The 21,433-nt window shown below is 39.8% G+C and overlaps 1 protein-coding gene across 2 annotated transcripts in view; it reads right to left on the bottom strand.

Moving 5' to 3' along the window:
* The window catches only part of LOC121277203 (uncharacterized protein KIAA2026-like), a 79,470-nt gene that overhangs the window by 34,746 nt on the left and 23,291 nt on the right, over positions 1–21,433 (bottom strand). For both annotated transcript variants that reach the window (XM_041186358.1, XM_041186359.1), the window contains exons 2-3: positions 19,364–19,564; positions 3,707–5,157 (exon numbers count right to left, since the gene is read on the bottom strand). In XM_041186358.1, coding sequence (XP_041042292.1) covers positions 3,707–5,157; positions 19,364–19,564 — 1,652 coding nt within the window. The remainder of the gene's footprint in view (positions 1–3,706; positions 5,158–19,363; positions 19,565–21,433) is intronic.

The following is a 21,433-nucleotide window of genomic DNA, read 5'->3' as shown; positions in this document are numbered from 1 at the left end:
AGGAAAGGAGTACGAGAAGAGACCAACAGCTAACATAAAAGGAAATTCAAAAGTCTTCTATAAGCATATAAGCAGTAAAAAGGGTGGTAAAAGAGGACTGGGGCCAACTAGGGACCAAAAAGAGGATTCACACAGAGTCAAGGGGCATGACTAGGTATTAAATGAATACCTTGTATTTGTCTTTACCAAGGAACAAGATGATGTGCAGGTCATGGTGAAAGAGGAGATAATTCAGACACTTGAAAGATTTAAAATCTATAAGGTGGCGGTACTGGATAGGCTGCCTGTGCTTAAAGTTGATAAGGCACCACAACTGGATGAGATTCAGCCAAGGAAACTGAGGGAAATGAGTGTGTGGAAAGTGCGGAAGCACTGGTCATAATTGCCCAGTCTTCCATGGACTCGGGGGTAGTGCCAGAGGACTGGAGAATAGCAAATATTACATCCTTGTTCAAAATAAGGGTGTAAAGAGAAGCCCAGCACCAACAGGTCAGTTGGTTTAATCTCAGTGGTAGGGAAGGTTCCAGAAACGATAATTCAGGACAAAATAATAGTCTCTTGGGCAAATGTGTGTTGATTAAGGAAAGCCAGCATGGATAAGGGCAATTCATACTTACCTTGCTGTAGTTACTTGATGAGGTAAGAGAGAAGGTTGATGAGGGTAATGTTGCTAATGTGGTGTAAATGGAATTTTCAGATGGCATTTGATAAAAGTGCCATACAACAGGCATGTTAGCAATGTTATAGCTCATAGAATAAAAGGGCCAATAGCAACATGGATACAAAAATGGCTGAGTGGCAGGAAACAGTAGCAGTTAATGGATGTTTTTTTTCAAGATTAGAGGAAGGTTTGGAAGGGAGCACCCCCCAGGGGTCGATGTCAAGACCACTGCTCTTCCTAATGACTTAGATCTTGGCGTACAGGGCACAATTTCAAAATTTGCAAATGATATGAAGCTTGGAAACATTGCAAACTGAACAGGGCAGTGCAGATCTTCAAATAGACAGACAGATTGGTGTAATGGGCAGACAGATGCAGATAAAATTTAATGCAGGGAAGTGTGAAGTGACTCAATTTGGTAGGTAGAATGCAGAGAGACAATGTAAAATGAGTACAATGCTAAAGGGGATGCAGGAGGGGGGCCAGGGTAATGTGCATAAGTAACTGAAAGTGGCAGGACAGGTTAAAAGCATAATTAATAAAGCATACATCATCCTAGGCTTTATTAATAGGGGCAGAGAGTATAAAAGCAAGGAGGTTATGATAAACTTGTAGGGAATACTGGTGCAGCCTCAACTGGAGTATTGCCTCTTTAGGAAAGATGTGAAGGGATCAGACAGAATGCAGAAAAGATTCATGAACACAGTCCTGGCGGATGAGGAACGTCAGTTACATAGAGAGATTGCAAGTTGTTTCCCTAGGGGAAGGCTGGGAGGATATTTGATAGTATTCAAAATTTTGAGGGGTCTGGACACAGTAGGTAGGGATGCATCCACTGGTGAAGAGTTAAGAACAAAAGGGCACAGATTTAATGTTATAACAAAGAAGCAATATTGACATGAGGAAAACCACTCATGCAGTGAGTAGTTAGTATCTGGAAAGCATTGCCTGACAGTATGGCAGAATCAGGTTCAGCTAACACATTCAAGAGGGAATTGGATTGTTAGCTGAAAAGGAAGAATGTGCAGAGTTTTGGGGAGAAGACAGGGAGTGGGACTAGGTAAATTGCTGCTATGGACAGTTGACACAGACACGATGGGCTGAATGGCCTTCTATGTTGTAACAATTCTGTGATTCTGTGAATTGTGAAGGAGTGTGCAGCCAAATTAAGCAAGTGGCAAAATAATGGCAGATGTAAATTTATTGTAACAAATTGAGACACAATATCAAAAGACTAACTAGACAACATGGCTAGTAAAGATACTTGTCGTCATAGGAAGTTGGGTCTCCACTAGGAGTAACCCAAAATATGGAAGCCAAAAAAAACCAAGAGTAGGCAATGAAGTGAAGCAGGCCCGCAAATATAACAATTCATTAGGTTCATAACTGGGATGAAAGAGTTTGGTTACAATGACAGACTACTAAATTCGAACCACATTTTCGGATTTGAGGGGTTAATGGGTGATCTAATTTAGTTGCTTTCAATGAAACTAGAGGAGGAGTTAAGAAATGGCCCGTCTCCAGCAAGGAACCAAGAACAAGGAAAAATTCAAACTAACCAATTGAGAAAGAACAGGCATTTATAAATGCCTCTTTAGATCCTCAGTGCACCTGAAAGAGCTTTATAGTCAATGGGTTACTTTTGAAGTGCATTCACTGTTATAAAGACAAATAAGGCAGCCAAAGAGCACACGTGGTCCCATAAATCAACAAGCACGACCAAATAACATATTTTTGGTGGTAGTGGTGGTTGTTGAAAGAGGAATGTGGGCCTGCTCATCTTTCAGTAATATTGTAGGATCTTATACCAATCTGGAGGCAAGACCTGGGATTGACATTTCATCCCATCCAAAAGATGGCACATCCCACAATGCAGCAGTTCCTCAGCATGCACTTAAACATCAGCCCAAATATGCTCCTAACTCCATTGCAGGACTTGAACTTAAAACCCTCTGATTCAAAAGAGTTCTAGTACATTGGCATTTAGCGAAAAGTAAATCCACAAAAGTCAATCCACAAAAGGCTTCAATAGATTGCCATGATGTGAAATGCAGTACAACAGAGGGTCATAGGTGCAAAATAAATTGATAATCTTTAAAAAGGAGACACAATACTTGCTGGGGAAGCAAGAATATTAAAGGCATGGAGTGAAGGCAAGGAACCGAGGTTAAAGAGATACCACCAGCTGCAATGCTCAGGAGGCAGCATGGACTGAATTGCCTATTTCTGCATTCATGAATACAGCTAGAATTTGTTACAGTTGTTTAGTGCCAATTTGTTTTTCTTTTCAAATGTGTCCCTTTCTATCATCTTATGGTGATACTTGTGCTGAGTTAAGATTGCACAGGTGTCAGCAAACCTCTGACATCTCATCCAAGTGGCTGAGCCTTGGACTTTTATAGCTTGTATCATCCAACACATTTGGTATTTGATGTCAACTCCAAATTCTATTAAGATGAATTTTTTATTCTCGCAAACGGAAATTTACAAGCAATCCCGTAACCGAAGAACTCCTAAGTCAATATTTTGCACTGCTTTATAACCGTCTCCAGCCAAACCCTCTTACTTAGGAATACACAAATACTCACTTCTCCCTACCTGTGTAAAAGAGTTCACCAGAAAATATAAACAAATAGCAATGACTTCTGCTAAACCTCTTCATGCTTCTAGTCAAGTCAACTACTTTTAAACTGATTATACAATTACAGTATTTACATATCACACAATTTAATGCAGAAAAACATCCCAACAGTATATCCAAAAACACATCAAACACTAGTTGAATATGCAGCCTGCTGATAAATTGGAATGAACAAAATTATGCATTGCCAGCTGTCACTTATAGTAGCTCACTGAATAAATTCAAGAGGTCAAATGGTTACTTTCTCTTAGTGTGGCATAGACTAATGAAACAGACATGATTATAACAATCCCAGGTACACCATGCCAAATATTAAAGATTTTGAGCAGAAAAAAATGTACTTTTACTAGTTTCACTTATCTTTTCCTTTACCTACAGAATAAAAAACCAGAGAAGCCACTAACCAGACTTGTGCTTTTTGTGTTTTGTTTTCTTTTTTATCAATAGGGATTTCTTCTGGATTCCTGGTTTCCGAATCTTCATTAGATTTTGGCAAACCATATCTGGCTTCAACTGTGAAATCTTATTCATAGTATCTTTCAGTTTCTTTTTCTTCTTCTTCTTTTTCTTGACATGGAGTTTAACTATCTCAAGCTCCTCAATTTTCCCCAAGAAATGTTTTGCAGAAATATTATTTATTTTACCAACCAGACAGCTTACATCCAAATTTTCAGTATGGCTTCCATTAATGAGCGTTTTGCAGCTTTTGATTGCCTTCTCAGTCAATGGTTTTACACCCTTTCTTAGTTCAGGGTCATCTGTACAAAATTCCCCATTTTCAGTTATTCTAATTTCTCCTGGGCTAAGAGGTTCCCCATATCCTACAACCTCTCCAGGGCTAGCAGGCTTCACTAAATTTTCTTTACAGGAACCAACATTTTCTTTTTTCACTGTAGAAGTTCTATGGATTTTACATTCACAGTTGAATTTTATTTCTTCTTCACCTTCTTGAGAAAGGAATTGGGGACCAGGTTCTACTTTTAAATAAAAATCCTCCAAGTCGCTAGAGTCAAGTCCTTCATTGGACTTTTTAGAATCATGTGTTGTTTTGATACTGGGTTCCTTTTTGTTACTTTTTGGTTTCTCAAGGCTTTCAGGAGAAAGTCCACTTTTTGCCTCCACTGATTTCTGTTGTGACATCCTGCAGATTTTGATAGGCGGGATAGGAAATTCAGGGGGTGGAAGAGGAGATTGTTTGTAAATCCGCAAGTCTGCACCACAAAACTGTGGGAAATGGACATAGGCATTCTCATGAGAATCATATCCCAGTATCACTTCCCTGCATTCGTGGATGGGCTGCCCTAAAACTGCATCTTGGACCTCTTTCTGGGTTTCATATACATAATCACACAAGCCTTTCAGTAACCAAACTCGTTTGTAAAATGTTAACTGGTGGAAAGCTTTTACTTCCAAAGGGCTAGTTTCCCCCAGAACACAGAAAAACTGTGGACTAAGGCCCAATTTCTCAGCATGTAGATTACGATTTTCTGCTTGGCTGACCACTACATACCAATGAAGTACTCTTCGTTTCAGTGCAGCTTCCCACATTTTGTAGGGCAATGGTGGCTTCCGGTGCAAAGTTGCTCGGCGATGATGAGGGCTCAACAAAGAAGTCATTATCTTAGCCAGAAAACCACTACACTGGGGCATTAGAAGGCAACGTTCAAGGTCAAAATAGACAATTTCAGGCAAATTAAGGATCTGCTGAGCCAGACACAGAAAATGACCAATGGCAGGGATCTCCCAAAGTGTCTCCATGCGGGTAGGTTCAGCCAGGGCTCTTAGATTCTTCTCCCATTCTTCAATCTCTTTTTGGACAGCTTCTTCAGCCTCTTTCCTCTCCTGTTCACGTAATCTGGAAATATAAAACCCCCACATTAGATCAACAAATACAGTTTGTTGCTTGATAGTACAGAACTTGAATAATGTTGAAAGAGAGAAGCATGCTCTTGAAGCTTTTAGTCTTCAGCTCATCAGGGCAGACGCAAGAATGCCAAAATTCAAAGGGAGCAATAACTTATACTGTATGAGAAAAGGGTGCTGATTGGTTAGAAAGTCTCTGGTTGAGGTGTTGCCATGGAGAATGCACCAGGGAATTATTGTCCACCATGCTTTTGTTTAACTGAAAATGATGCACTGCTTGGAGACTTTCTTTCTGCTTGCAGAGGACAGGTCCCTACATATGAATATATGTAGTTTCTGGAAAAACTCAACACAACATCTAATGTTTGATGTGATTCTGCGATGGGATTGTTCAGCAAGTGCTGTCCAGAGTATGCTAATCATCAGTCCGGCTTGCAACGTGGCTAACTTACACTTGCTAGAAACTACATATATTCATAGGCAGGGCCCTGTCCTCTGCAAGCAGAAAGAACATGTCCAGGCAGCATGCATTTTTGAATTAAACAGAAGCATGGATGTCAATTGTTTTCTGGATGCATTCTCTATGTTATTGCCTCAACAGAGTCAACTTGCCAACCAATCAGCACCCTTCGCCTGCATTACAAATTGTTGCCCCCTTTGAATTTTGGCATTCTTGAATGTTTCCTGATGAGTGCAAAATGAAAAGCTTCGACAGCATGTCTCTTTTTTCAGCAATACTCAAATACCTACAGTTCCATAATACGCATATTACTATCGTATTACATAAATTCAGGGAATGCATGTCAATTAGTATCTGAAAAAGGTTTAACATTTTAAGTGGGATTCTTCATCAGGGATTCTGGCAAGTCCACCCAAATCTTTCACCATTAAATGTTGATTGACCTCCGCTCACTCCCATCTTCTCAAGGGCAGTTAGGAATGGGCAACAAATTCTCAACTTGTCAGTGCCACACACATTCCATGAATGAATAAGAACAAAGTTCCAGAATTTTAAGAATTCAGCAAGATTGTTAATTAGCGATTTAAAAACTTTGTACTGTTTCACTTATAAATCGTTGCCCTGATTTAAATACTGGCAGTATTTCTTTTGTACATTAAGTGCACATACATGATGGTACAGCCAAAAGTAACCATACAACGTACCACAACTCTAGTAGCTGTTGCATTCATAGATGGTGTCACAAAATTACTGTATAGGCTAAAGAACAAGTTGTATATTTCCACAGTACATATTCAAACAAAATCCACAAGTTAAAACTAAAATGAAAATAATGAAACAGCATCAGCGTTGCTCTGGTTAAAAACAGCTTACACCATAAAATGGAGGGTTAGGATGTGGGCTTTCAACTGAAAGCCCCATCAAAATACTGCTCTCAGTCATGCTATCCTCAGGCAAAGCAGTAAACCAATGCTTCTGCACCTGGGCAAAAATTTTTTAAGTCATTACAGGTTATTTCATGAATCTTCTAATGATCAAGTCCATGTATCATTGCCTTCTGACCATCATGACAATCAAGAACAGAGACAAAGTGATAGAATTTATTCCCCACCTTGTTTATCCATCATGTTTACCATAAAATTATTCTTGCAGTAATGCCTGGATCTTAATTTATAAATTATAAATTATTTCAGCATGAGAGAATAGAAATGTAGCTTTGAAATAGTACTTAGTGAGATAAATTTGTTAAATGATAAATATTGTGCAATAACTATGTCAGTTTAAGTATTTGTAAATGAATTATTTAATTAAAATTATTCACAAAAAAATTATTGAAACACTGATAAATACATCTAGTTATGTATTTTCATTAATTGGTATAATTATTAACTTACTCATGTAAGTATGTGGTTCTTAGAAGTTTGCTTTTATATGGATTTATGGCTTGTGGCTAAGTGCCCATTTTTATTAGATACCTCTCTCCCAGTCTAATTGTACCACCGCTTCAATCATTCACATTTTGAGGATGTGATAAAGCAAAACCGATTCATTTTAGATCATTGATGATATTTCAATATACATAAAATGCAGCATCATGGTTAAGCGTTATGCAAATTAGTACTCCAGTAGAAAAAGCTGTTATTGTGATGCCATTGTAGTATTGTGTTGGTAAACTGGCTGTAAGCAGACAGCAGGGTTATAGTAATTAACAAAATGGAGCTGGGGAGGCTAACCTAACATCGGAGCAGGCACTGTCTGACAATTCCTTGCAATATACAGAGCAGGCAAAAGAAAAATGAAGTATTCCAATGCCAATTTTATTACAGAACTCCAAGCAACTCACTTGATTTTGCCTCTGATTTTCCTTTTCACCCTGCCACTCAGAAAGTAGCTTCGGGTAGTAAGCAGGTGTTTTTGTTTTTTTTTTGTGGAAAGCCTATCTTTTCATCAGCTCCACACACACAACCCCTTTTGCCCTACCCTTCCAGTTAAGAACTAAAGCACCCCCCTGCCAACCCCACGCTCAACAGCTGAAGCCTCCACCCTCCTTACTCAACAGCTGAAGACCCTAACCTTCACCCCAACACCTGAAGCCTCCCACACACCACTCAGCCAACAGCTGAATCTCCTCCACCTGACCACTCAACAAATCTCATGCCCCTCCAAATTTTCATTCAGGTGTCACACGATGTCTGAAGTATTAAAATGAGGTCACACCGGAAAAATGTTTAGGAAGTGCTGGCCAAACAGTCAAGATCTCTTTGCTGGCCTGTACAGGGGAGACCTTAAATAGTTCAAACACACAGCCTGGTATAGCCACAAAAACCAACAAAGTCTTGCTGATCCCTTGCCTCGTTTCTTTGCTGCTAACCATGCACGATAGAACGCAATTGAGTAATTTGTTTATTGAATTACTTTTTAAAAGAGTCAATCAGAACAAAGTTCTGCAGTCCTACCACATCCAGTGAGTGGACAATTTTAAAAAAAATGGGAGAAGGGAGTTCCATGAATGTCCCATTCTCAATGATGGCAGAACCCAGCACTTGAATACTTTGCAACCATCTTCAGCCAGAAATGCCAGAGTGGATGATCAGTGTCACCCCAAGATCTTGAACATCACAGCAGTCAATTCCATTTATATCAAGAAATGGTTGAGAGCATGGATGCACCAAAGACTACGCACCTTGACAACAACAACTATAGTGAAGATGACCTGTACTCAACAACCAGTTGTGCTTCTAACCAAGACGCTCTAGCACAGCGACAATACTGGAATCTACTAGACAATGTGGAAAATTGCTCAGGTATATCTTGTCTACAAAAAGCAGGACCGATTAAATCTGATTCACTACCATCCCAACAGTCTACTCAAAATCATAAAAATAATGGATATGGTAATCCATAGTGGCAGTTATTCACCAACCTGTTCACCGATGCTCAGTTTGGGTTCCACCAGGATCATGTGGCTCCAGACCTCATTATAGTCTTGATCTAAACATGGACAAAGGAGCTGAATTCTAGAGATGAAGTGACAGTGACTGCCTGTGACATCAAAGCTGTTTTTGACCAAGTGTGGCATCAAGGAGCTCTAGCAAAATTAAAGTCAATGGGAATTATGGGGAAATCTCTGGCTGGAAATATAATTAGCACAAAGGAAGATGGTTGTGGTTGTTGGAGGCCAATCATCTCAGTCCCAGGACATCAACGCAGGAGCTCCTCAGGGTAGTGTCCTGGGCCCACCCATCTTCCACTGCTTCAATGACTTCCCTGATAAGATCAGAAGTAGACATGTTTTCTGACAATTGCAGAGTGTTCAGTTCCATTTGCAGCTTCTCAGATAATGCAGTCCGTACATGAATTTAGCAAGACCTGGGCAACATTTAGGCTTGGGCTCACAAGTGGCAAGTAACATTCGTGCCACACAAGTGCCAGGAAATGACAACTCCAACAAGAGTGTCTAATCACCTCCCCTGGACATTCAACAGCATTACCATAGCCAGATCTTCCATCATCAACATCCTGGGGTCATCACTGGCCAGAAAATTAACTGGAGTGATCATATAAATACTATGGCTACAAGAGCAGGTCAGAAGCTGAGTATTCCACAGCAAACGAATCACCTCCTGACTTCTTTTCTAACAGCCACAAGGAATAAGTCATGAATGTAATAAAATACCCTCCCCTTGCCAGGATGATTGCAGCTCCAATAGCATTTCTGAATATTCAGGTCCCAGCTGTGGTCACTTTGCAACCATATCGCACTCATTTATTTCTATGTGCTATTAATAAAATTCATCCATCTTGTTATACATGCTTTGTGCATTCAGATAAGAGACTTTAATTTTTTTTTTACCATTTTGCCTCTCCGGATATTATTGCTGACACACTCAGGTTTTTACACTGTGCCTTCATGTCACACTCGTTACCTTTAACCATATCGCTACTCTGCACTGTTTCCTTGTTCTTTCCCTTCAACTTTCCAAATCTCCCTTCATGTGGCCCCCTCGCCCCCACTGTTCAGTTTAAAGCCCCCCTATACAGCCCAAGTTATACGATTTGCCATGGTTCAGGTAACGCCTTCCCAATGGTACAGTTTTTATAAAACGCGAGCAGTGAGAGAGTGTGGAGGCTTCATTTTAAAACGCAAGAGCGAGAGCAGCTGATAGGCGAGTAGGATTGGTGAGTATTTCTTGTCTTTAAAGTAAAATTAAGGTCTTTAGTTTGCATTTAGGTCTCCAGTCCTTACTTTCTCTTTCTTAAAATAGCTCAAACATAAGATGGATACTGGTGTGCAAAAAAAAAATTAATTACAATAAAGTGTAAAGAGCAGGGGAACTAGAGTAATTAATTAATAAATAAATTAAATTAAATACAATAATGATGGTAGGACGGGTGATGTGATGCTCCTGTAGAACTGAACACCAAGGTGATCCAAAGTGAACACGTCTGTAGTAAGTGTTTGCAGCTTGAGGAACTTCAGACCAGAGTTGAGGAGCTGGAGTCCGAGCTGCAGACACTGTGCCACATCAAGGAAGGGGAAAGTTACTTGGACGCTTTACTCTAAGAGGTAGTCACACCCTTCAGATTAGGTTCTTGCTACAGCCCACGTCCAAATGCAGCAAGACCTGGACAAGATCCAGTCTTGGGCTGACAAGTGGCAAGTAACATTCGTGCTACACAAATGTCAGGCAATGACCATCTCCAACAGGAAAGAATTCAACCATCGACCCTTGATGTTCAATGGCATTATCATCACTGAATCCCCCACTATCAACATCCTGGGGTTACCATTATCCAAAAACTGAACTGAACTAACCATATAAGTACTGTGTCTAAAACAGGTCAGAGACTAGGAATCCTGCAACAAGTAACTCACCTCCTGATTCCCCAAAGCCTGTCCACCATCTACAAGGCACAGATCAGGAGTGTGATGGAATATTCTCCACTTCCTTGGATAAGAGCAGCTCCCACAAAACTCAAGAAGCTTGACACTATCTAGGACAAAGCAGCCGGCTTAACTGGCACCACATCCATAAACATTCACTCCCTCCACCAAAGACTCACAGTAGCAGCAGTTATGTACCATCTACAAGATGCACTGCAGGAATTCACTAAGGCTCCTTAGACAACGCCTTCCAAAATCATGACCACTATCATCTAGAAGGGCAAGGGCAGCTGATAGATGGGAACACCACCGCCTGGAAGTTCCCCTCCAAGTCACCCACCATCCTGGCTTGGAAATATACTGCCATTCCTGGGTCAAAATTCTGGAACTCCCTCCCTAACAGTACTGTGGGTGCACCTATGCCACATGGACTGCAACGGTTCAAGAAGGCAGCTTACTATCGCCTTCTCAAGGGAAACTAGGGATGGTCAATAAATGCTGGCCCAGCCAGTGAAGCCCATACCCCAAGAATGAATTTTTAAAAATTGAAATTTGGTCTGTGATCAGGGACAGGAGGGTGTGACTGCAAGTGAAGCAGATATGGGGACCCAGGAGGTAGCACTTGAGGAGCCTCAGCCCCTGCAATTATCCAACAATTACAAGGTTCTTGGAAGTTGTGTTGACGAGAGTGGGGACTGCAGGGAGGATGAGCAAACTGACCATAGCACACTGGTATGGGTTGGGGGGAACTAGGAACATAGTAGTGATAGGGGACAGTATAATTGCGGGGGATACGTACTGTTCTTTGCAGCCGTAAGCACGAGTCCCGAAGGCTGTGTTGCCTGTCTAGTGCCAGAGTTAAGGGTATCTCCTCAGGGCTGGAGTGGAACTTGGAGTGAGAGGGGAGGGGTCCAGTTGTTGTCGTCCATGTTGGCTCCAAAGACATTGAAAGGACTAGAAGGAAGGTTCTGCTGAAAGAATTTGAACAGTTTCGAGCTAAATTAAAAAGCAGAACCTCCAAAGTAATAATCTCGGGATTGCTACATGAACCACGGCCAAACTGGCATAGGGTAAATAAAGTCAAGGAGTTAAATTCGTGGCTCAGAGATTGATGTGGGAGGAATGGGTTTCAGTTCTTGGGGCAATAACACCAGTATTGGGGTGGAAGGGAGCTATTCCAGTGGGATAGGCTTCAGCTGAACTGTGCTCGGACCAGTGTCCTGGCGAATCAAATAACTAGCGCTGTAGAGGGCTTTAAACTAAATTGGTGGTGGTGGTGGTGGTGGGGGGGCGGGGGGGGGGGGTGGTTCTGGAGAGGGGATACGTAGGCTTACAAAGCAAAAGGATATTGCAGCTTTGCAGGGCAGCTATTTAGGTAATGATGCCCGGAGAGTGACAGGACAGTGTATACAAACATAAAAAAAGGCAGCAAATAAGGTCAAAGGGGGAAAAAAAATGGTAAAAAGGCAAAATGAATGGCTCTTTATTTAAATGCACACAATATTCGGAACAAAATAAATGATTTAATAGCACAAATAAAGGTTAATGGGTATGATCTTATAGTCATTACGCAGACATGGTTACAAGGAGATCAAAGCTGGGAACTAAATATTCAGGGGTATGTGGCACTTCAAAAGGACAGACAGGAAGGAAAGGGTGGTGGGGTAGCTTTGTTAGTGTGAGATGGAATAATTACCATAGCAAGAAATGATCTTGGATTGGAAGATGTAGAATCCAAGAAATAACAAGGAGAAGATGACACTGGTGGGAATAGTCTATTGGCCCACAAACAGTAGCTATACTGTAGGGCAGATAATAAATCAGGAGATGATAAGGGCATGTAAAAAAGGCAGTACATTAATCATGGATGACTTTAATCTTCATGTTGATTGGGAAAATCAAATTGGCAAAGTTAGCCACGAGCAAGAGTTCATAGAGTGTATTCGAGACAGTTTCTTAGAACAATATGTTGTGGATCCAACCAGGGATCAGGCTATTTTGGATCTGGTAATGTGTAATGAGGCAGGTTTAATAAATGATCTCAGAGTAAAAGATCCCCTAGGAAACAGTAACCATAACATACAATAATTTAGCATTCAGTTTGAGTGAGAGAAAAATGGGTTGGGAACAACTGTGTTAAACTTAAGGGTAATTACAAAGGAATGAGGGCAGAGTTGGCTGGAGTGGACTGGGAAAGGAGCTTAGCTGAAAAGATGGTTGATGAACAATAGCAGATATTTAAGAAAATAGGTCATGACTCACAACAAAGATATATCCCAGTGAGGAAGGTGGATTCTAGGAAGGGGATATAACCATGATTAATCAAGGAAGTTAAGGATAGTATCAAATTGAAAGAAAAAAAAACATACAATGTGGCAAAGATTAGTGGTAAACCAGAGGATTTGGGAAGTTGTAAAATCCAACAAAAGATGACCAAAAGAGTAATAAAGAGGGAGAAAATAAACTTTGAATTTAAACTAGCAAGTAATATAAAAATAGACAATAAGAGCTTCTTAAAAATAATAGAAGGAGAGGCCAAAGTGAACATGGGCCCCTCAGAGAATGAGGTTGTGGAAATAATTATGGGGAATCAGGAAATGACAAAGGAGTTGAATAAATACTTTGCATCAGTCTTCACGGTAGAAGACACTAATAGCATTCCAAAAATGCTAAATAATCAAGGGCAAAAGCGGGGTTGGGGGTGGGGGGAGAGGAAATAAATACAATAACTATCACTAGAGAAACAGTACTAAGGAAACTAATGGGGCTAAAAGCCTATAAGTCCCCTGAACCTGATGGGTTGCATCCTAGGATATTAAAGGAAGTAGCTAGAGAGATGGTGGATGCACTGGTAGTAATCTTCCAAGAATCCTTAGATTCAGGAAAAGTTCCAGAGGATTGGAAGACTGCCAACGTAACACCCTTATTCAGAAAGGGAGGGAGAGAAAACACATAACTATAGGCCAGTTAGCTTAACATCTGTTATTGAGAAAATTTTAGAGTCTATTATATGGGATGTAATAGCAAAGCATTTAGAAATGCATAATATAATCAAGCAGAGTCAGCATGTCTTCATGAAGGGAAAACCATGCCTGACAAATTTATTAGAATTATTTGAGTTAACTAGACGGGTAGATAAAGGGGAACCAGTAGATGTAATATATTTGGATTTCCAAAAAGTTTTTGTATGAGGTACCTCACATAAGACTACCTAATAAGATAAGGGCTCATGATGTTGGGGGTAGTATATTAGCATGGATAGAGGATTGGCTAACTAATAGAAGAGAGAGTTGGGAAAAGGGGGGCATTTTCAGGATGGCAACCTGTAACTAGTGGAGTGCCACAGGGACCAGTGCTGGGATCACAATTATTTACAATATATATTAATGAGTTGGATGAGGGAAGTGAATGTACTATCGCCAAGTTTGCAGATGACACAAAAATAGGTGGGAAGGCAAGTGATAAGGATGACAGTCTGGAGGAGTACAGAGGTTGAGTGCAAAATCTTGGCAGATGGAATATAATGTGGGAAAATATGAGGCTATGCACTTTGGCAGGAAGAATAGAAGAGGTGAATATTATTTAAATGGAGAAAGATTGCAAAAGGCTGCAGCAGAGGGGGATTTGGGGGGCCCGCGTGCATGAATCTGAAAAAGCTATCCAGTAAGTTCAGCAGGGAAGGCAAATGGAACATTGACCTTTATTTCAATGAGAATGGAGTATAAAAATTGGGAAGTCTTGCTAAAACTATACAAGGCACAAGTTAGACCACACCTAGAATACTGTGAACAGTTTTGGTCCCCTTATCTAGGGAAAGAGACACTGACATTGGAGGCAGTCCAGAGAAGGTTCACTAGGTTGATCCCAGGTATGGAGGAAGTTTTTTACGAGAAGAGGCTGAGTAGGTTGGGCCTGTACTCATTGGAATTTAGAAGAATGAGAGGCAACATTATTGAAACATAAAATATTCTTAGGGGGCTTGGCATGGTAGATGCTGAGAGGTTGTTTCCTCTTGTGGAAGAGTCTATAACCAGAGTAAGGGGCTGCTCATTTAAGACAGAGATGAGGAGGAATTTCTTCTTCAGAAGATAATGAATCTGTGGAATTCTTTACTGTATAAGGCTTTAGAAGCTGGGTTGTTAAGTCTATTCAAGGCTGAGATAGACAGATTTTTAATTAGTAAGGGAATCAAGGGTTTTGGGGAAAAGGCAGGAAAGTGGAGTTGAGGATTATCAGATCAGCCATGATCTCACTGAATGGTGGAGCAGACTTGAAGGGTCAAATGGCCTACTTCAGCTTCTACGTCTTATGGTCTACAGTTCCTTCTTTCCACGATTTTGGTGCTAGTTCCCCATGAATCAAAACCCACTTTTTCCATACCAATCTTTGAATTCCTGAAAGTAAGAACTAATCTTAATGCATTTGCCTATTTAAGGATTAACTGAACTATTATATTCCAAACGACTATGGTCTTGAGGCAGTGGTTGTACAGTACACATTTTACAGACTCCACTTGAATCCGAAGCCCTAGATGTCATTTGAGCATCTTGCCAGTTCTTGGGTTGCATTCACAATGTATACTGATGGCAAATTCAGATAACCTTGAAAACTGTACAAAAAAGGAAAGAACTAAACTAGTAAGCCCTTTCTCTCTACTTATCTGTATGGCTTTGTACTACACTAGGAGTATTTACCAACTAGTTCATCTGAAAGTGCCCTATAAATATACACTTCAGTTTAAAAAAACTGATAATCTTTGAGTTTTTAAAAAATTAGTCTCTCTTTTTCTCTTAAGCTGGACTTTTAAGTGTAAATGCGTTACAATTTAGAGGGCAGACAGTACTAGATGTCTGCCACCAGGTGTCATTTAAGCAACTTGGGTTGTATTCACAAGGCATATTGATGGTAGAAACTCAGATACCAATGCAGATACCATAGAAGCTTGTACAAAGGTAAAGAACAAATCAAGCAAACTCTGAGCTCCTATTCAATATGTGCTTAAGTTTATTTTAACTTTAATAAGATCACATAAATACGTGTTTTTGACGCACCACTTACACCTTGTTGAAACTACATGGGACATTCACCGTGATTAAGATATGTAACAATCATGGAGAAAATATTGATGCTCCTCCTTAAGCGTTTACTTTTAAATCAAAACCCATCTGTCCCACTGACTTGATGACATTCTAGTTATGTCTAAGAGGATGAAACAAAGCTGAATTTCACATAAACTAATAGGATTAAATGGAAGGTGTAAGATAGTCCTGTGTATGATTGTGAAGATGTCCAAATCATTGCGGATCTTGTGATCCATTGTACTCAATATCCTGTCCTGATTGATCATACAAAGTTGACAGAAACCAAGGCAATAGAGTGAATGATGAATTTGAACATCAACATGTAATACAAACTATCATACAAAAGGGCACCTAGGATACAATTTCAGGATAACTGAGCAGAGAAATATGTGTCAAGTGTGCAAACCCAGATGTGCTGTTCTTGAGAGACAAAATAACTAGGTAATGCTAAAGCTTGAGGTTAATATACCACTTAATAGATTGCATTCAAATATTAAATGTAACTATTTCACAGGTGAAATAACTGTTTAACATGTAGAATTGGGACAAATCTTCTTCCTTATTGAAAACAAGGATATTACATTTGAATGGAAAAGTACTGGTTTGCCAGCTGTGTAATGTACTGGCCAGTATGGAATTGAACCGAATAGATCAGGCCAGACATGAACCTATTCTATGTTGTGTCAGGTAATACCAGCCAGAAAGATATAACTGGCCCCAGCTTGGAAAGGGGGGAGGGTAAAAAAAAAAAGAAAAATATCCATGGGTTTCTGATCAGTAACTTGTATTCAACAGTGAATACGTAGTGATTTATAATGTGACAGGGTTGGGTTGTTCATGGAAAGAAACCTACTGACCCTCCAGCCACAACCTTCTGTTTTTGATCATTTCAATCCAAATAGCTCTCAGCAATTCACAATGGTCAGCTCATTACCTCAGTTTGAAGTGCTGTTTCAGGCAGATATAAAGGAGCATACAAATGTTGAGCAGAATATTGCATCTAACTATAATTGAGAGTAATGGGAATAATGGAGAGACAAATAAAAGAGAATGTGACAATAAGGCAGCATAGATTCTTAAAGTCGCAAGTGCCTCAAGAGACATCTCATGAGAAGACTTTGCCAAGGCTGAAAATGCAAGGGTTTAAAATAGGCCAAAATGCAGGGAAACAAACGTACAGGTTTGTAACCATGCAGCACAACACCTTAGTTTGTTTGATGGTTGAAATGGAGTAGATACAGAAATTAAGTGTTGCAAGGAGACCGCCTTCTGTACCACTCCATGCCATCATCCCCACACATCGGCACTGTAGGATGTTTACAAGAAAGTGCAGCCGAGCTGAAGGCCACAGCTGACCATGGATGTGTCAAGGCCATGTTGCACATTAGCTTCAGGTGTCCTTTCAGATGATACAATTCTCTGGGCAGACCGCAAGGCGCCAGTTTTCCATAGTTCTTGCGAGCTAGATGTGCCGGGGCTGCCATATTGATTGGTTGTGTCTTGGCAGGTGCATCACTGCTGGCCAATCACTTGGCATATCTATTTTACCAGCACTGCATAATACGGATAACATTTCTGGGATAACATTACTATGCTTATGGTTAGTTAAATATTAATGTGTTTGTGCTGCTATTGGATCTATTCCTTCAGTTTTCTTTGGGAACAGTAGCCAGCCTTCAACATACTAATTGTTTGCCAAAGCGAGAAATGTTAACCTCCATCTGCAGGTATGAGTGTGCAGATACAGGCGAGGGGGCACAGAGCACCTCTCCTGCACAGGTTAACATCCCTCTCTAGATAGTCCTCCACTTCCAACTCATCAGATAGGGAACACATGTTTGGGAACTAAGCAATAGCAATGGTGGCGCTGGCTTCTCATGCCAGCAGGAAGAAAATATATTTGATGAATAACGCTCGTCCCAATATTAGTCTTTCCGTGGTCTCCAATATACTTACTGTCACCTAGCAACCCTGGGCACTCATTTCATAGAGCCTGATTAACATTTGATGTCCTCAATGCCAGAATAGCAGGAAATAGCAAGCTGCACAAAGAGCCACTCCCTCTCTTCTACCCATTCCTCCCTCACCACAAAACCCCATAAATTAATATTGAAACAAAGCTGTTGCTTGTTTGATCAGTCACTTAAAATTGCATCAGCATCCAAAACACAGTTCCAATTTTCCTCGCTGACCAATTACCACCTTTTAATTGAGCACACAACAATAGGAAATGTAGGTTTTACTTTCCATGTGAGCTATGCCAGAGCCATAGGACCAAATCTCAGGGACAGTTAGCATCTTCAGGACATTAAGGGCGAAAACCTATCCCTCTGGAGCAAAAAAAGGCTGTTATCATCTGCATGATGCCTTTACCCAACCCCAAGTTAGCTGTAAATGTTTCTTCCATGGCCAATCAATCCCAGTAAAACTGTTGAGGGTTACTGAAAATAGTTTACTACCTCAAACCTGGAAGTCAATAGTATGAGTAATAAATTGCAAAAAAGTTACAAGATGATACACAACCTCTCAGTTTGTTTATTTCCATCTACGTTTCAAAGCAAAAATAGAAGACTAGATAATAATTAGTAGACTAATCAAAGGTGAGAGCTGATTCAGAACAGCACTGCTTAACAGGGTAACACTTTCCCATCCCAGGGAATGGAATTAACTGATGCAAGCTGGCGTATGCACAAACAACAATGGGTTAAATGACACCCCCACCCCCCCCCCCCCGCCAAGTGCCAAAATATCTAAGAGTTGAAGAGTGAATCACATAACAAAAAAGTAATTCAAAAATTAACTAACCCACAGAAATTTACTCAGAGCTAATTTTCTATCTAATAATACAAAAAAATGAGCAGCAATAGCCATATGACAACTATGTTTAAAGTTTGCTTATTTTAATGCTATCTTCATTCATAAAGTTGAAAAGTTGCTTGAAGTGTATCTACCAATAGTAATGTTTTGTTGTACACAATTTTCTGAATTTAAATTTATTGGTGAATTTGTGTGTTGAGATATCACCGATGGGGAATGAAATATTTCCTCTGTGGGTACTCAACATTAACAGCAAGCACTCTCAGGTGCATGGCTGGTTAGACAAAAGCTCCCATAACACCACTCCAATTTTTCTTTGTGCTGAGCTTCGAAGTGCATCCTCAAGCACACCAGGGTGACCTTTCTACTTTTCACAATGGTCATCATGCTGTCTAATGAGATTTAGAGTCAAATATAGGAGTTTACAACTTCTAGAAACTGTGTTTATATTGCTCAAACTCAACTGAAATTCTTTTACAGCCAAAGGGACACTTCTGACATTTCTAGCCGAGGTACTGGAGGTGAAATGCATTGTCAACCTGCACACTACCAGGTTCACCATATATTATTTTTAATCCAAAGTAGAATCATATGATAAATTAAATAATTTTATTGCTGTATTCCCTGTAGCAGGGAATATGAAAAGGGGATTGGACAGGCTATCAAAATTAAGAAAGGCATGGCGATGATGAATAGTGTCAAACTTTTTCCAGCATCAGACAAAACAAAAAATGGCATAACTCAGGTATTAGAAAAATTAAGTGGGGAGTCATTATTTGCAGCACATATGCTAGTCAGGTGGAGGCTTCTATTTAAAAGTGAACTGGATAAATATTTCAAAAGAAATATAAAATAACAGGAAAAAGCAGGGAGATGAGTGTGGGGCAGATAGTTCCAGTTAACATGTTAGTCCCAGCATAGGCCTAATATTAAAACATTTTTTTGAACATCTCACCTCTTTTCTTCCCTTGCCCGCTGCTGTTCTTCTTGTCGCAAAGCCTGAATCATTATGGACTCAGTTATGCCTGTCGACATGCCCCCTAAGCTGCGGGGCATGGAACGTCGACGAGTGGAAGTGCACACTGTTCCTCGCTCCTCTTCCAAACCATAACGGCCTTTTGATGTTACTGCGATGGTCGTCTTCTCTCTTAGTGGCCTTGCATACACAAAATAAACTATGATCAATGACATAAAAATGGTAACACAAAGCCAATTGGAGGAGTTGAATAATGGACAGTCTTCCCATTAGGCTTAGTTAACATATTAGTATCAATACGTAGATTGGTGTATGGAAATCACTTGTGCCAAGACCTTTTAAATGTTATCTGATATTTATTTCACCATTGTAAGTTGTTCCCACATGACAACCTTCAGCAGAAAATCTGTAGCTACTTAATCTTTACTCAGTTGCACTATAAACACACAAATATATAAAACATATGCAAATTCTGTGGCAACACTCATAGAAAAGTAAAGTAGAGAGGTTGGTGAAAAGTAACTTAGATTTTTAATAATAACTTTAGATTTTTGGCACACACTGTTATGCCTCTGTTTAAAGGAAGTTGGAGATCATGCTCGGCAATATATATTTTAATAGATAATGTATTATTGTGATGTTGTATTTCAGGTCGGGATATGGAATACTGCTCAAGTTAAGCAGTAAATGAAAGAAAGAAATGCTTTTTAAATTTCCCCTCACCCCATAATTCAGTTACTCTGTATTTAAAAATCCAAACCTCTAGCATTAAGAATTTTAACAGGAACATGACTTGGGCATGACAATAACAACTCCGCTGCCAGAACAGCAGCCATGACGAGCCCACTGTAAACTTCCAAAGAAACAGTCAGCCTCAGAAATTTCATCAGCCTTATTCTGTCCAATCCTGGAATGTGACAACACAGACTGGTATTCAGCCAGTAAACCAGAGATTAATAGGCTGCAAGTCAATAAAGAACGAAGAAACAATAAGGACAGGATATCATCTTCCAAGCTCTTATCTGCTGAACTATGTGCATCTGTGGACTCCAAAAAAAAAGAGAATGGAAGGTTTCCGAGACTCTGGCAGAAGCAGCTGCGTAACACAAGGATTAATCCACCACAGGTCAATGTTAATACAGGAAATACTTTTTTCTTTATTGCATTTTATTTATTGCTATTCCCAACACGATTCATAATGTTAACAATTTGACTGAAGCCAAGAGCCAGTACCACACATTATAATAGAGCAGTTCTACATGCTTATCGTTGAAAGAAAAGTAATTGAAATTCTCACACTTAGCTTGTAATAAATTAGGCCTTCAGTGTAGAGTGTATTGAATTTGAAGTTTGCATTTTAATTGCTTAATATGCAGCTTCCAGGATCAACTTTAGTAGCTCTCAAAAAGGGGGAAAAATTGAACAGTACCCCAAAAGTAATCTAACTTCATAACCAGCTACAGCCAACCAAATTAGTACTGTGGGTTAGCACAACAAAATAGCCCAGGAAATCTTATGGGCAACGAATAGAGGTATTTATTTATATTTCACGTTTTATAATGATCTATTCAGATCGTTACAATCGTGCTACCAGGGGTTATTGCTCAGAATACTTTACAAAGTGTATGTAACAAGATACCAAGGTTGTAAGGATTAGCATGAAGCTGGGTTTCAAGCACTAAGGCTTATGGCAAAGCTTACGATGTGGGTTTTCATTACAAACGGACAACAAATTCACCCTGCATACTGAAAAAGTATTTCTACACGCTAACTGCAGAGTAACAAGGCTTACAATACATAATAATTGAACATTCAAGTCAATTGGAAACAATTATGGAAAATGAAACTATTCTTTGAAATATTAAAAGCCTATAGTTCATACTTATGATGCATTGTAAGAGTTTGAAAGGGATAACAGGAAGTTTTTTAAAAAAAAGAAAAAGCTCCCTAGAGAAATCTACATCATGGTGGTTAGTGCTTGTTCCCTTCTAGTTTTGCTCTAAAAGAATTGGTAAATATTAGATAAATGCCGTCTGGAAAATATCAGCG

This window comes from Carcharodon carcharias, chromosome 4 (genome assembly GCF_017639515.1).
Source record: "Carcharodon carcharias isolate sCarCar2 chromosome 4, sCarCar2.pri, whole genome shotgun sequence".
Taxonomy (NCBI): Eukaryota; Metazoa; Chordata; class Chondrichthyes; order Lamniformes; family Lamnidae; genus Carcharodon; species Carcharodon carcharias.
The sequence above is the reverse complement of the archived record's forward strand: the minus strand, read 5'-3'. Positions and strand labels throughout refer to the sequence as shown.